This window comes from Tachyglossus aculeatus (assembly GCF_015852505.1).
Source record: "Tachyglossus aculeatus isolate mTacAcu1 chromosome 12 unlocalized genomic scaffold, mTacAcu1.pri SUPER_6_unloc_1, whole genome shotgun sequence".
NCBI classification, from domain to species: domain Eukaryota; kingdom Metazoa; phylum Chordata; class Mammalia; order Monotremata; family Tachyglossidae; genus Tachyglossus; species Tachyglossus aculeatus.
In genome coordinates this window covers 7,100,480-7,114,768 of record NW_024044828.1, presented here as the reverse complement: position 1 = coordinate 7,114,768, position 14,289 = coordinate 7,100,480, and the positions used below count along the sequence as shown (strand labels likewise).

General features: G+C 37.0%; 1 protein-coding gene across 4 annotated transcripts in view; it reads left to right on the top strand.

Moving 5' to 3' along the window:
* Positions 1–14,289, top strand: part of CACNA2D1 (calcium voltage-gated channel auxiliary subunit alpha2delta 1) — a 441,193-nt gene that overhangs the window by 290,264 nt on the left and 136,640 nt on the right. For all 4 annotated transcript variants that reach the window (XM_038740942.1, XM_038740940.1, XM_038740941.1 and 1 more), the window contains exon 7: positions 12,955–13,086. In XM_038740942.1, coding sequence (XP_038596870.1) covers positions 12,955–13,086 — 132 coding nt within the window. The remainder of the gene's footprint in view (positions 1–12,954; positions 13,087–14,289) is intronic.

The following is a 14,289-nucleotide window of genomic DNA, read 5'->3' as shown; positions in this document are numbered from 1 at the left end:
TCGGTTCTGATCTTGGCTCTGCCGCTTTTCTCCTGTGTGACCTTGGGCCTGTGTAACTTTTCTGTGCCTTAGTTACCTCATCTGTAAAATGGGGATTGAGACTGTAAGCCCCACGTGGGACAGGGATTGTGTCCATCCCAGTGCGTAATACAGTGCCTGGAACATAGTAATCGCTTAACAAATGCCACAGTTATAATGAGGGAGTATGGCCTAGGTTATAGAGCATGGGCCTGGGAGTCAGAAGGTCCTGGGTTCTAATCCCAGCTAGGCCACTTGTTTGCTGTGCTATCTGGGCAAGTCACTTCACTTCTCTGTGCCTAAATTAGTTCACCTGTAAAATGGGATCGAGACTGTGAGCCGCACGTGGAACATGGACTGTGTCCAACCTGATTAGCTTGTATCTACCCTAGCACTTAGTGCTTGAAAGATAGTAAGCCCTTAACAAGTACTATTATTATTTTAATCCTGACTCTGCCACTGTCCTATTGTTCAAGCTTAGGAAAGTCAGCTTCTCTGGGCTTCAGTTTGACCTATAAACTGGGGATTAAATACCTATTCTCTCTCCTGCCTGGGCTGGGAGCCTGATATGGGTTAAGGACTGTATTTGATCTGATTATCTTGTATCTACCCAAACACTTAGTACAGTATTTGGAACAGTGTAGGAACAGAACAAATACTACAATTATTATTATCATTTCTCCTGCTTCTCAAAGACAATGCTTGTGGGGAGTGGAGTGGGCCATAACCTGAGCAGCTGCCACTGGAGGAGCAATTCTCTGATTACAATGGAACTGACTAAGCCTTCTTGAAATGGAGAGAGAACAAAGAAACTTCCCTTCTGCAGCCTTCAAAAGTGCCTCACTTCACCCTCAGTGTTTCAGAAATGATTCAGGCTCACAGTTATTTTTAGAAAGGATTTGTTCTTGAGATTTTTTTTAAGTTTTATTAGAAGTCCAAGTTGATCAAAACCAGATTGATCTGGATTTGCCAAAACATGCATCTTCTCAAGTTACCAGGTAACACTTCCTTCAAACTGGTTGACTCACATCCTCTAATACTGAGAAATAGATTGCCCGTGGTCTTCTGGGAAGACCGAGGGATAAGAAATCATAGTTTCTCCACTTAATCTTTTGTTTGTGGGATGAATTATCTCCACCTTGTCCCTAGGCTATGTTGAACAATTTTATTGTGTCCTAAAAGGTTTTTTATTCTTTATACATTTGAGTGTGTCTCTAGACACTCTGAATTGGTACAACTTTGGGTTGATCATGTCCAGCTGCAGTTTGATTTAGTTTAACAGCTTGGGACATCCTGGCCCATTTGTCTTCGTCTATCCACAAAGACATTGTTTTTTTTTGGTTTAGGAATAGAATCTGTTGTTATGTCACCTTGTTTTTGTCTGGATGAACAATCTGTGGACAATAAAAGAAAACAAAGTAATTTTTGAGTTTCATATTTTATACCTGTAATTAACCAGAGATGCTCTTTTGTTTTCACTGGTAGGTAATTTGGCAGGCACATAGAGAAAAGAGTTCTGCAATGAATGGAACAAAAAGAAAAAGAGATTTTTTTCCCCCTCAGGGATAAAGAAAGTCCTTCAAATAAGCTGAAACTGCAGATACCATATATGCCCCAAAGTGGCTGCCCTTCAAACTATGAGAATATGTATCCAACAGCTCGTGACTGTCAGAGCTTTTTGGGGATGGAAGGGAGAGGAGGAAGTGACCATCCAGTCAATCATTAATAATAATAATAATAATAATACTATTTGTTAGGTATTTACTATGTGCCAGACACTGCACTTAGCACAGTCCCTGTCCCATACAGGGTTCACAATCTAAGTAGGTCTAGGCATTGAATCCCTATTCTATGGATGAGGAAACTGAGGCATGGAGATGTTTAGTGACTTCCAGGCAAATGGCAGAGCCAAGATTAGAACTCATTCCAGAATTCTTTCTTTTTGTGCCTGCCAAATTGCCTCCATGATGAAAGCAAAAATCTCTTGGGTTGATTACAGGTATAAGATATAAAACAATGGTTCAAGAGCCAAACATTCAACATTAATATAGAGATAGATAGTATTCCACTTGTCCCTACTGGGGAATTCTCCACCCATAAATGATTTTAGCCACATCCTCATATCTGTGTAGTATTTCACTGTCATTTCCAAATAGAAAAGTGGATTATATAATAAGGTCATTGTCCTCAGAACTGATGGCTCTAGGCTTAGCTAATTATAAAACCCTACATATACCAATGAAATCCTTTTGAAGACTACTTTTAAGACTACATGAGCAATGCCATTAAATCTGATGTTTCTTCTTCTTGCATTGATGGAGGGTATCTCTTCTGGGGCTGGAAAGTAGATTTCTTTTACAATTTCTCTCTGTTCTCTGTGGACAGTGGGTTTCATTAAGAGCAACAGCTGTGATGGAGGCTGTGACCAGGTGGCCACTCTGTTGGAATTAAGGTGGTAAGGAACACGCCAAAAAACTCATTTAGGAAGGTGTCAGTGAATCGACAAAGACAAGAGGCTTTTAATATTTATGCTAAATTGAGTGTGGGACTACAGCTCTCCTCATCATCAGTTTTCTCACGGGCACAAGTGCATTGTAATCTTCCGATTCACAGTGTGAGCTGGATTCTTATTGCCAGAGATAGATTAAAACTTCCCTGCTTCTCCTCAATACCTTATTAATCTTTCATTTATTTTGGATTTAGATTTGATTCCATTACCCAGATCTACTGAAAGGGATTGTTCATTTAAATATTTATGAAGAGTCCAGTCCTTAAAGTGGATCCTTCTTATTAATGCCCTGCATTAGACAAGTGGATTCTTTTTTTCTTTTTCTTTTTATTGAAATTTTATTTTCTGAATATCTGTAGCCCTGGTCAAAGCTAGTCATATTACTACTACTAGTTTTTGAGTCTGTTGTTCCTAAAACCGAGTCATTTTCCCACAGCAAAATGGATAGCAATGAAAATAACCAGATTAAATCAACTTTTATAGTAGAAGGAATAATTGTAAATTTTTCTCATTCAGTGCAGCTCATCATCATTTTCTGCCCATCAGTTTAGCTCACTGTCACAAAGAAAAGCTAGATAATACAGCACAATGCAAACTCTAAAGAGGTGTTCTTTAGTAGGCTTTATACCTTGGTGCCTGAAAGCTAACTCAGAAAGTTCATCATAGGAATTACCTTTATTTGTCGATATTATTTTTAGGTGACAAAATAGTTATTGTATTCTATTATTGTGATTCCTAATGACATTCAATCAGTTATATTTATTGAGCAATTACTGTTTGCAGAGCATTGTACATTGCACCTGAAAGAGTACAAAATAACCAATTTCATAGACATGTTACCTGCTATAGTGACATACGGAATAGCATTTGGGATTTGTCAAAAATAAAACCAAGACTATGGAAATGGGAAACAAGTGTATCTACCAACTCTGTTGTACTGTTCTCTCCCAAGCAATTAGTACAGTGCTCTGCACACAGTGAGCACTCAATACATACCATTGATGATAAAGACTTCCAGAGTTCCTACTCTGACAATTACTGATCAATACTAAACACAGAATGCTTTAGAATCACAAGTGTAATGCTGCAGTTACCATCCATTCACCTACTTAGAAATACATAACTTCAAAATGATTTACCAACAGTTGCTATTAAAAGCAAGTCTAAGCTAATAACTTTGGACTCATGACTATGAAACTGAAGTAGACAGTGATGGTGCCTTTGTTCTCTTTAACCAGTAAAGTCAGAAAGATAAAATGTAAATCTCTGTTCAGTTGCTCAGCAGGCCGATTATTCAGTTGTTGTTTTTTTAAATTTTCACTCAATAAAACGTCTTAACTGAATTGAAGAGCTTGTGTGCAGTCAAACCTTCAAGTTTTCAGATGAAACTAAGTGTTTTTGAGTGGTGCTATGCCATGCGAAAAAAGACAAGCCTCTTCAAGAAACCATAAAAATGAATGGTTGAGGTGAGAAATGACTGGCCATGTCAATAAATGTGAGGAAATGCCAGGTAGTATCCCTGGGGAAAAATAATCAAGAGATCAACTTCACTATGAGGAGCTGTGTCTCTGAAAATTGGTTGCAGAGTAATTGCTGATTACTTCTTAGCATTGCTGTGACAGAAAGCTTAGTTTGACTATCAATCAATCAATTGGATTTATTGAATAATAATAATGATGGTATTTGTTAAGTGCTTACTATGTGCCATGCACTGTTCTAAGCGCTGGGGGTGATATAAAGTAATCTCGTTGTCCCATGTGGGGCTCACAGTCTTAATTCTCATTTTACAGATGAGGTAACTGAGGCACAGAGAAGTTAAGTGACTTGCCCAAGGTCACACAGCTGACAAGTGATGGAGCCATAATTAGAACCCATGACCTCTGACTCCCAAGCCCGTGCTCTACTAACTGCTTGGGAGAGTACAAAACAAAAATAGAACAGATACATTCCCAACCGCTATATAAAGCCATATTACACCAATTCCTAGGTAGGCAGTTTTGAAGTCCCTGTTTTAGAAAAGTCATGAAGGAGCTAGGAAAACCTCAGAGAAGGGCAATTTAAGATAATCAGGATGAGGATCAGAAACTTCCAACTGAGCATTCTCCAAAATGGTAATGACTCTGGAAAGAACTGATAGAGGAATTATTGAGGATCTAAAATCCATGAAGGGTATGGAGAGGGCAAAGAGAATTACTAATTACTCTTCACCAAATCCCATACCACCAGGAACAACAAGCACTTATTCAAGTGTAAGGGTGCCAAATTCAAAAGCAACTAAAGGAAGCACCACTTTACACAGAGTGTAGCAAACATGTCCCCCTCTCCAGATTACACCTGGGGAGTTTCCAGTACTCTGTGAGAAGCAGCATGTGGAAAGTGCTGGGAGTCAGAGGTCATGGGTTCTAATTCCAGCTCCGCCACTTGTTAGCTGTGTGACTTCGTACAATCACTGTGCCTGTTACCTCATCTGTAAAATGGGGATTAAGACTGTGAGCCCCACATGGGACAACCTGATTACCTTGAATCTACTCCAGTGCTTAGAACAGTGCTTGACAAATAGTAAGAACTTAGCAAATACCATCATTATTACCAGTTTTGGCTATGGGAGAGAGTCGAGCAGAAGCATACCCATTCCATTCCTTGCTTGGGCAGTGGCTAGTTAGTGGAAGGCAATCTGCTACAAGTCAAAACTCACCTGTTCTGAGAAGCAGCGGCATGGGAGAGAGTCGAGGGCAGAGACTCAAGCTGACTGTGTGGAAGAAGGTAATGGCAAATCACTTCTGTATTTTTACGAAGAAAACTCGATACACTACCAGAAAGAATGTAGATAGAGGTGGGGCGTTCTGGGATTGATGGAGTCGCTATAGGTCGGACACAATTTGACAGCATAAGACAAACATGTGGTATCAGCATGGCCTAGTGGAAAGAGCATGGGCCTGAGAGTCCAAGGACCGTTGTTCTATTCCTGGCTCTGCCAACTGCTTGTTTTGTGACCTTGGTCAAGTCATTTCACTTCCTCTGTGCTTCAGTTTCCTCAAATGTTCAATGGAGTTAAATCCTACTCCCTCCTACTAAGACTGAGAGCCCCATGTGGGACAGTCTGGAGCAGCTTGATACATGGTAATCACATAACAAATATAATAATAACAATAATAATTTGGCACATCATCATGGAAACTTGATCAGCCCTTAAATTTCAGTAGGTTTATAAGGAGTCCAAAAAAATGTATCAGTGAGTAGTTTATATTTAGAGATGTTAAATGGTTCATATTTAGAAATGTTATGTATTAGAATAAAGGACAGAGATTAATGAACCATTTGTCTGATGCAATAGAGGCATTGCTCATTTTATGCTTGTTGAGTCCTTATAATTGTTACTTAATGAAGTTGACAGTAAAAAAAAAGAGACAAAGGGCAATGAGGAATTTTAGAAATTTGTTCTTTTTTCTTTCAGTAATATAGAGCATAATTTCCTGCAAATCTAACATTGAATGTGTAAGGTTATTTTGGTAATTCAGTAGTGAAGAATTTGACAGACTTCATTGTCTTTGTCAAGTTTCAACATTTGAAAAGATAGAATGGCAATTTCCCCATTTAGAATAGATATTATTCTACAATCTTTATTAACAGGAAAGCATGGTGCACATTTAATATTTGTCCAGTGTAGTAAGTCTAAATTATTATTATGAAAATAAGTAAAAATCCACTCAACACATAGTACTGATTAAAAAATGGGAATTGGTTTCTCACTTTAATACCACCCAAACTTATAATGGATGAGTGTTTTGAAGGACTAAGAAATGGCAGAGTTTAATGTTAAGTTGACCTTTTTTCAAAACCTATGAACATCATGAACACATGTTGATTTTAATCAAGCTTTCTAGATCAATGTTGCTGAATTTAGTGATGGAACAAAACACCTTTCACACATAGCCTCACATTACCCATCCTCAACCGGTAGCCATGGGAGTCTAGTGTTGAAATAAACATTTATTTAGGAACATACTGCATCAGTTATTAAGGCCAGCCCTTTCCTTAAAATCATGGAGTCATCTTCAGTTAAACCCACAGTTTAAAGATTCCTCCAACTGCATCCTGATCACTTTTATCTTAGAAATTAACTGTACTAGATATACCTTCATTTCCCTCAAGAATAACATACCTTCTTCATTAAAGAATTATAGTTGGCATCTTTTTTGCAAAAAAATGTAAATAGCTTTAAGGTTTTTCAAATAAAGTTATACTTAGCCTTCAGTGATGCTGGACCCTATACATTAAATAAATCATCAAAAGAATAGCCCAGTGCTGTTCAAAAGAGAGCAGTAGTGCAGTATTTTATTGATTGCATTTGCCAGGGAAAATTCAATTCAGAGCTAGTCAAGAGTACTGTATGCTATGTCATAAACAAGATGTAGAAATAAAAGATGTGGGATTTCAGCAAAATTAGCAAGAACAAAGGCTGCTTCCCTTTGTGTGGTGATGAATTTAGGTTTTCCTTTTCTTCCTTTGTCAACCCTTGTGGAACAATGGCAGAACACTGAAGAGGAGATAATCTCTCTAAACCAAGGCCAGTTTTTAGAAAACAGAGGATAAGCATAATAGAGTTTGGTGCATGCTGTTCTGACTCAATTATCATTCAAAATCTCGCCTTAACCCATTCATAGTTGAGGAGTAAAAGTCAAGGTATGTTATTTTAGCATTTGCTGCTTTGAATAGTTCTGACCTTGGCAACTCATATAGAAGCTAAAAATGAAGCAATTCCTATTGAAGTGCTAATAGAAGCACACTATAGTCACTATTGAATGTAGACTAATGCATCCCAGGAAGATGAGTCTGTTGCTTCTTTTACATTACTATTATATGGGCAAAATGAAAGTGATATTTCTTGGGTGTTTAGAGAATATTTTGTTAAAATGACCTTAATGAGGATGCGAATTGCCCAGGATTACTGACAGCACTCAATTGAAACAAGCATTTGTCAAAAATATCTGTTTGCTATTTCCATATAGGTATGGATATGTGGAAAGAATGCTATAACAATCTTAAATAGCAGTTTCTAAAATCTGTAATGAATCGACAATCACATAGTTCCCTAAAAGCAAATTTTATTTTTCACTTAAATGAAGTGAATGGATTCTTCAGTGTCTGGGTGTCACTCAGTGCTGGAAAAAACATAATACCATATATAAAATGTATTCCATTTGCTTCAAGAAGGGGGAATTTGACTCGTGGCTAACCAGCATGGAGATTTTAAAGTGAATACCTGAAAGTATTATTTGAATAATCAAGTATCTTTGAAGAGATGTTATCTATTATAAGTGAACACATTTTTCTCGGAAAATAGAATTGTATGCCTCCAGATATATATTTCATCTTTTAGCACCCAATCATCTTCTTAAGAAATGTACTAATTACCTTCAAGTTCACATTTTGTTATGGTTAATACTCTAAATCTATATGTCATGTGATCTCTACTCATTTTTCTTCTCCCATTTCCTGCCTCTCATTAACCACTTCACCCTCATTCTCAACAGATTTATCTTATTTTTTGTAGGTGTCATTTTTACTCTCACATCTAGATCTAAAATGCATCTAGGTTAGAACTTAGCCCTCCTACACTTACTCCAATTTGCTAAACTTCCTTTAAAAACTCATCTTCTTAAACAGGATTATTGTCCCTCAATAAATGTTTGCCAGCATTTTTTACCACCCCTCCCATAATGAACAGAAACAAGTCCCACCAAAATAATTAGCCAAGAAGGCAGTCCGTAAAACCATCTGAGTTTTCACCCTTCTCTGATGTTCCCCAGAACCTAAGATCAATTGCATTGGCCTCTACATAGTTCAGTAAAATCATGGGTAAAGTATATCACCTGGAGAACTGTTGGCCAAAGCAACAAAAGGAAGCTTTTTAAGCTTTCTCTGTTCCACTCCTAATGGCACCACACTGAGGCATAAGTAAAAGGACTTCACAAATGTCCTTTTGGAAAAAAACATAATACCATATATAAAATGTATTCCATGTGCTGTAAGAAGAGGGAATTTGACTCGTGGCTAAGTCACTCTTATAGACTCACCCTGCTCTGGGCCACTGATTCCTTTAATCATGCTGTAGTCTGGGTGAATATTTTTCTTAAAAATATAGCCTACCCTCACACAGTAAGTTAAAATAGGTGCATTCATAATCTGAAAATGAAATAAGGGAAGAAATCCTAAGAGTGGAGGTGCTGAACTATTTTGAGGAGTTTGCATGGTGACATTTGTGTTTCTTTTCAACATCTACTGTTTTGGGGTGGCAATAGTGTGGTTGTGGTTTAAAATATATGTACAGATCTTCAAGTGTATATAGCAGAAGAGTACAACCAAAATATATTTGTATATTTTGTAATACAAATCCAATTCATTCAAAAAAATTCTTCATATACTAAGCAATAAATAGTGAAACTGTTTTGCGTGTACATAATAATAATAACAATGGCATTTATTAATCACTTACTATGTGCAAAGCACTGTTCTAAGCGCTAGGGAGGTTACAAGGTGATCAGGTTGTCCCACGGGGGGCTCACAGTCTTAATCCCCATTTTACAGATGAGGTCACAGAGGCACAGAGAAGTTAAGTGACTTGCCCAAAGTCACACAGCTGGCACTTGGCGGAGCTGGGATTTGAACCCATGACCTCTGACTCCAAAGTCCAGGCTCTTTTCCACTGAGCCACGCTGTGTACATGGCTAAAACAGGAATATGTGGAGGGCTTCTTATCTTAGCTCAGGTTAAATTTGTGTTAAGTGAAAAGTGATGGAAAAATATGGTCAGCTTATTTTTCTAATCAATATCACAAGTTGTATGATTTCTGTGAACTTGTGTTTCTTCATTACATACTGATATAAAGAACAAAATATCTCTAAGGAACACAATTACTCTTGGTGAACTATTTTGTTCCTTTTCCCCCTTGTTGACCTCTATTATTATCAGTATATTTTTGTGAGTCTGTGTGCTTTGAGAGTGCTGGGGGTGAGGTGGGGGGGGGGGTGTGTGTCTGTACACACACACACCCACCCACCACCACCACCACCACAACTGAAGATATCAAAGATGTTTTTTATTGTAAGATTCAGTCTTTAAAAATACATCTTGTTTCCTTCAAAAGATTTTAACATTTTGTTTTCACAGATGAAATCCATGTATATATCTTAAGCTTGAACTTCTGAATTTTCAGTTTAACAGAGTATTGAATTTTTTTATTTTACTCTGAGATGAATATTTGAACTTTGACATAAGCAAATATAACCCATCATTTTATACCTTTTATACCTTAAAAATTAAAAACAATCCTGGAACTAAATGTTATAATCATTTATCCAGATATATTTGAATAGGATAAAGTGAAAGAAAATTCAGTGATGAACTAATTTTGCTATGAATATGTAACTCAGCATGAGTAAAATAAATCAGCATAGATCGAACATTGAGAAAATAGCCCTAATAGATTTTTTTTGTGAGTGTGAAAAAGAGACTTGCTTTGCAAAAACTGGAAATTAATTTCAATCATACTTTTTAATAAAGCTTTTGTTGAGTATTTTAGGGTATAAGTGATCTTTTCATCTTTTCATTTCTCCACCTATTAATAATCACATTCACAATGAGCATATCATAGTTGTAGCCATTCTAGCTATAATACTATCAGGCAAGACAAAGGAGAATACTAACAGCCCCAGAAACAAATAATGCCTTACTTTCTTCTAATCGAGTGCCAGCTGTTCCCTAGTATGAATGGGAATTGGGAAAATTAACCAGATATTTAGGGCAGATTGGGGAATAATACATTTTATCTGTTTCAGAAAAAAATCCAATTTTTTATTCACTTGATCATTGCTGCAACATTGTTATATCTATCACAGAAATATCACCTTTCCCTCTTCTATCTAATATATTCTTTACTAATGCAGATATCCATGAATAACAAGTGTTATTTCAGATCATCTTTGTGAATATGGATTCCATGTAACTGGCCACTTACCTTCTCTGCCGATCATGTTTAAGAATATGAATTTCCTGGTTTCTTCAGTTTGTTATTGATGGACCCAGCTCATGAATATTAATATGCACACAACTGATCTTTCCACAAGTGATCACATCCATAAAGATGAAAATCTTGTTAGTCTGCAGTAATGAGCCAGGTTTTAGAAAGCTGGTCCCAGCCCAATTTTACAATTCTAATAGAGCTTCTTATTTGTGGTTTCTATTTTCATGGAAGAAGCCCTTTGATCACTTTGACAATAATCTTAGTTATCTGAATTATCTGGCTCCCTTGGAGATCTGCATTGGTCATAAAGGCAGTAGATTTGTCTTGAATAGTCTCATTGTTCAATCCCATCCTGAAACAAAGAAGAAAGTAAAAAGAAAGAAATGAGAAGCAGCATGGCTTCATGGTTAGAGCACAGATCTGGGAGTCAGAAGGATTGGAGTTCTAATCCCAGCTCTGCTATCTACTGTGGGATCTTAGGCAAATCACTGAACTTCTCTGGGTCTCAGTTACCTCATCTGTAAAATGGAGATTTAGATTGTAAGTCCCATGTGGGAGATGGACTGTGTCCAACCTGATTAGCTTGTATCTATCCAAGTGCATGGTACATTGCCTGACACATTGTAAGCACTCAATAAATACCACTGAATGAGTGAATGAATGGCAAGTGAACCTGCCAACCAAGGCAGGAGAGATTGTGCTTGAGGGAATGATCTTTTCTCTTCTCTGCCTGCCATAAACACTGTGACTGAAGAAATTATCAAAATTTCCAGTTGTAAACTCATTATGGACAGGGAACATCTGCTAATTCTGTTGTGTTGTACTCTCCCAAGTGCTTAGTACAGTGCTCTGCATATAGTCAGCAAAATACCAATGATTGATTAATTTTAGTTACCTAACCCTAGAAGAGCTGTGTGAAACAGGGTGGGGTGAGAAGAAGTATCTCTCATTCTTCCAATTGTTGAGTATAGCATCTCCATTTCTTTCCACCGGAGACATTTATTATTCTCCTTTTTGTATATGCTGAACAAAATATTTTGGGGTTTTGCTATAATTATAGACACACATTTTATATACACACATATATTTGTATATGCCTTTACGGGTGATTCAATCATATTTACTGCATACCTACTGTATGTAGAACACTGTAATAAGTGCCTGGAGAGTACACTTAGAGAGAAAAGTGAAATGAAGTGTGGCCTAGTAAGAAAGAGCATGGGTCTATGTGTCAGCATTTTAATCCTGCCTCTGACACTTGCCTGCAAGTTATTAAAGCGAAGTTACTTAACTTACTTGTACCTCAATTTTGCCGTCTGTAAAATGGTGGTTAAGTACCTGTTCTTCCTCCTACTTAGACTATGAGCCTCAGGTTGGGTAGGTACTGTGTCTAGTCAGTCTTGGCACACAGAAAGTGCTTAATGAATACCACTATTACTATTATTATTGTTAATAAAATAAAAGTTAAAGACTTGATTCCTGTCTTCAGGACGTTTAGTCATTCAGTTTTTTTTCTAATAGCAAATGCATGTAGAAGTTAGAAATTTCTCCCTCTAGCACCCCCAAGTCTATATTTCAGTGAGTGTTGGTGCAAGTTGGCTTTAAGCCAGTGATGCTCCATAATGCCTAGTGTTCTACATGTAAATCACCTCTCAAAATGATTATGTCAGAAGCTGAAGAAAATAATCTGGTTTGGAGCAAGAGTTGATGTTTTCTCTTTGTGCCCAGCAGAGCATTTTGCTATCCTCTTTGCTAAGGGCAGAAATAGGAATTAAGGTAGGTAGATGGCCTAATGGAAAGAGCATAGAGCTGGGAGGCATGAAACACATATATATGACCTAGCTACCCAATTGGCCTCAGATCAGATCAGAAGACCTGGATTCTAATCCTGGCTGTGACCTTGGAAAAGTTACTTAACTTCTTGGTGCCTCAGTTTCCTTATTTGTAAAATGGAGATTCAATACCTCTTCATCCTCCTACTTAGACTATGAGTCCCATGTGGGAAATGACCTGGTTATCTTGAATCTGCCCCAACGCTTGGTACATAGTAAGCACTTAATGCCACAATTGTTACCATTATTGTGATACCAGAGCTTAGCATGTGGTAAGCCCATAATAAATGCTATAATTATTCTGTACAAGACAGAAAAAACTGAAACATGCCATACATGTTTTACAGAGCTTTTGCATTTATCTTGGTAGTATTCAATTTTCAGCCAAATCTGAGGTTGCATTTGAATTGCAATTAGAATGCTCTTTAAAACTCTGGACAGAAAAGATGTTTTTGGAATCAGACCATGTAAAAGATGAGAAATTATAGTGACGGGCTGAAGCAAAACAACTTTAATTATTTTACCTTCAAAAACTCTTAGTTCATAACATTTTTTTCTTGATTCTTCTCCAGCCACGATAGTGTTAAATGAACTCAACTGGACCAGTTCCCTTGATGAAGTTTTCAAAAAGAATCGTGATGAAGACCCCACCTTGTTGTGGCAGGTGTTTGGCAGTGCAACAGGCCTGGCCAGGTATTACCCAGGTAAGTGCATTTTGTTACTTGCAATAGACGGAATAGCTAGTTCCAAGAAAATAGAATATTAAGCTAAGGAGGTTGACATGAAGTATTGCTTCCCATAGGTATATGAAGTACACTTAATACAGTCCCTCTAGACTGTAAACTCATTGTCGGCAGGGAGTGTGTCTGTTTATTGTTGTATTATACTCTCCCAAGCGCTTAGTACAGCATCCTGCACACAGTAGGCACTCAGTAAACGTGATTGAGTGAAGGAATGAATGAATTCCCCAAATTCCTCCAAATTAATCAAAACAGTATGTGTATCTGAAAGTAGCATTGTAAATAAGGTCCAATGATACTTGTAATTACCTGCTTTGTTTATATATGTAAATGCAGAAAGTGATTTAAAAAGGATACTATTTATGTCTTAAATCATATATCATATCATTCAGTCATATTTATTGAGTGCTGACTGTGTGCAGAGCACTGCACTAAAAGCTTGGGAAAGTACAATATAACAATAAACAGATGCATTCCTTGCCCACAATGAGCTTACAGTGTAGAGGGGGAGACAGGCATGAATATAATTAAATAAATTATGGCTAACTGATCTACCATGATCTGGGCTAAATAGTTAACATTAACACTAAAATGAAATGAGCTTTAACCACTCTGGAAGTCAGACAAAATACTTAAAAAGGAAAAAAAAGTTGAAATAAATGCTGGAGTATCATCTGAAAATGAAAGAATTAAGTAATGCTGACAAGAGAACTCAATAATGCTATCACTGGAAGAGTCCTAAAGGGTCCTGGAAGGTAGTAGAGTGGAGAAAAACGGAAAATTCAAAGACCCACAATTAATCTGTATGTGTTGTATTTGAACTCACAAATTCATTTGTTAGGGATAAGTAGTCAGCTCACAGACAATTTAAAAGTATTGAGAACTTCCTTGTTTCTTGAGAACAAGATGAGGGTGTTGGATCCTCACCAGAATAAATATTTTTTGCATTTTAGCTAGGAATAATTCCAAACAAACTCCACAGAACAAAGGAATACTTTTGTTCAAACTTTTTACTCTGCCAATATTAACATACATGCAATTAAGATGTGAAAAAATGAAAAAGTAATAGAGAAGTGTATTACATTCCCCACCTCACAGATTGAAATTTTTAGGTGGTATTGTTCTTAATATGAAAGAAAAATGATAATAATAACAGTAATTAATGGT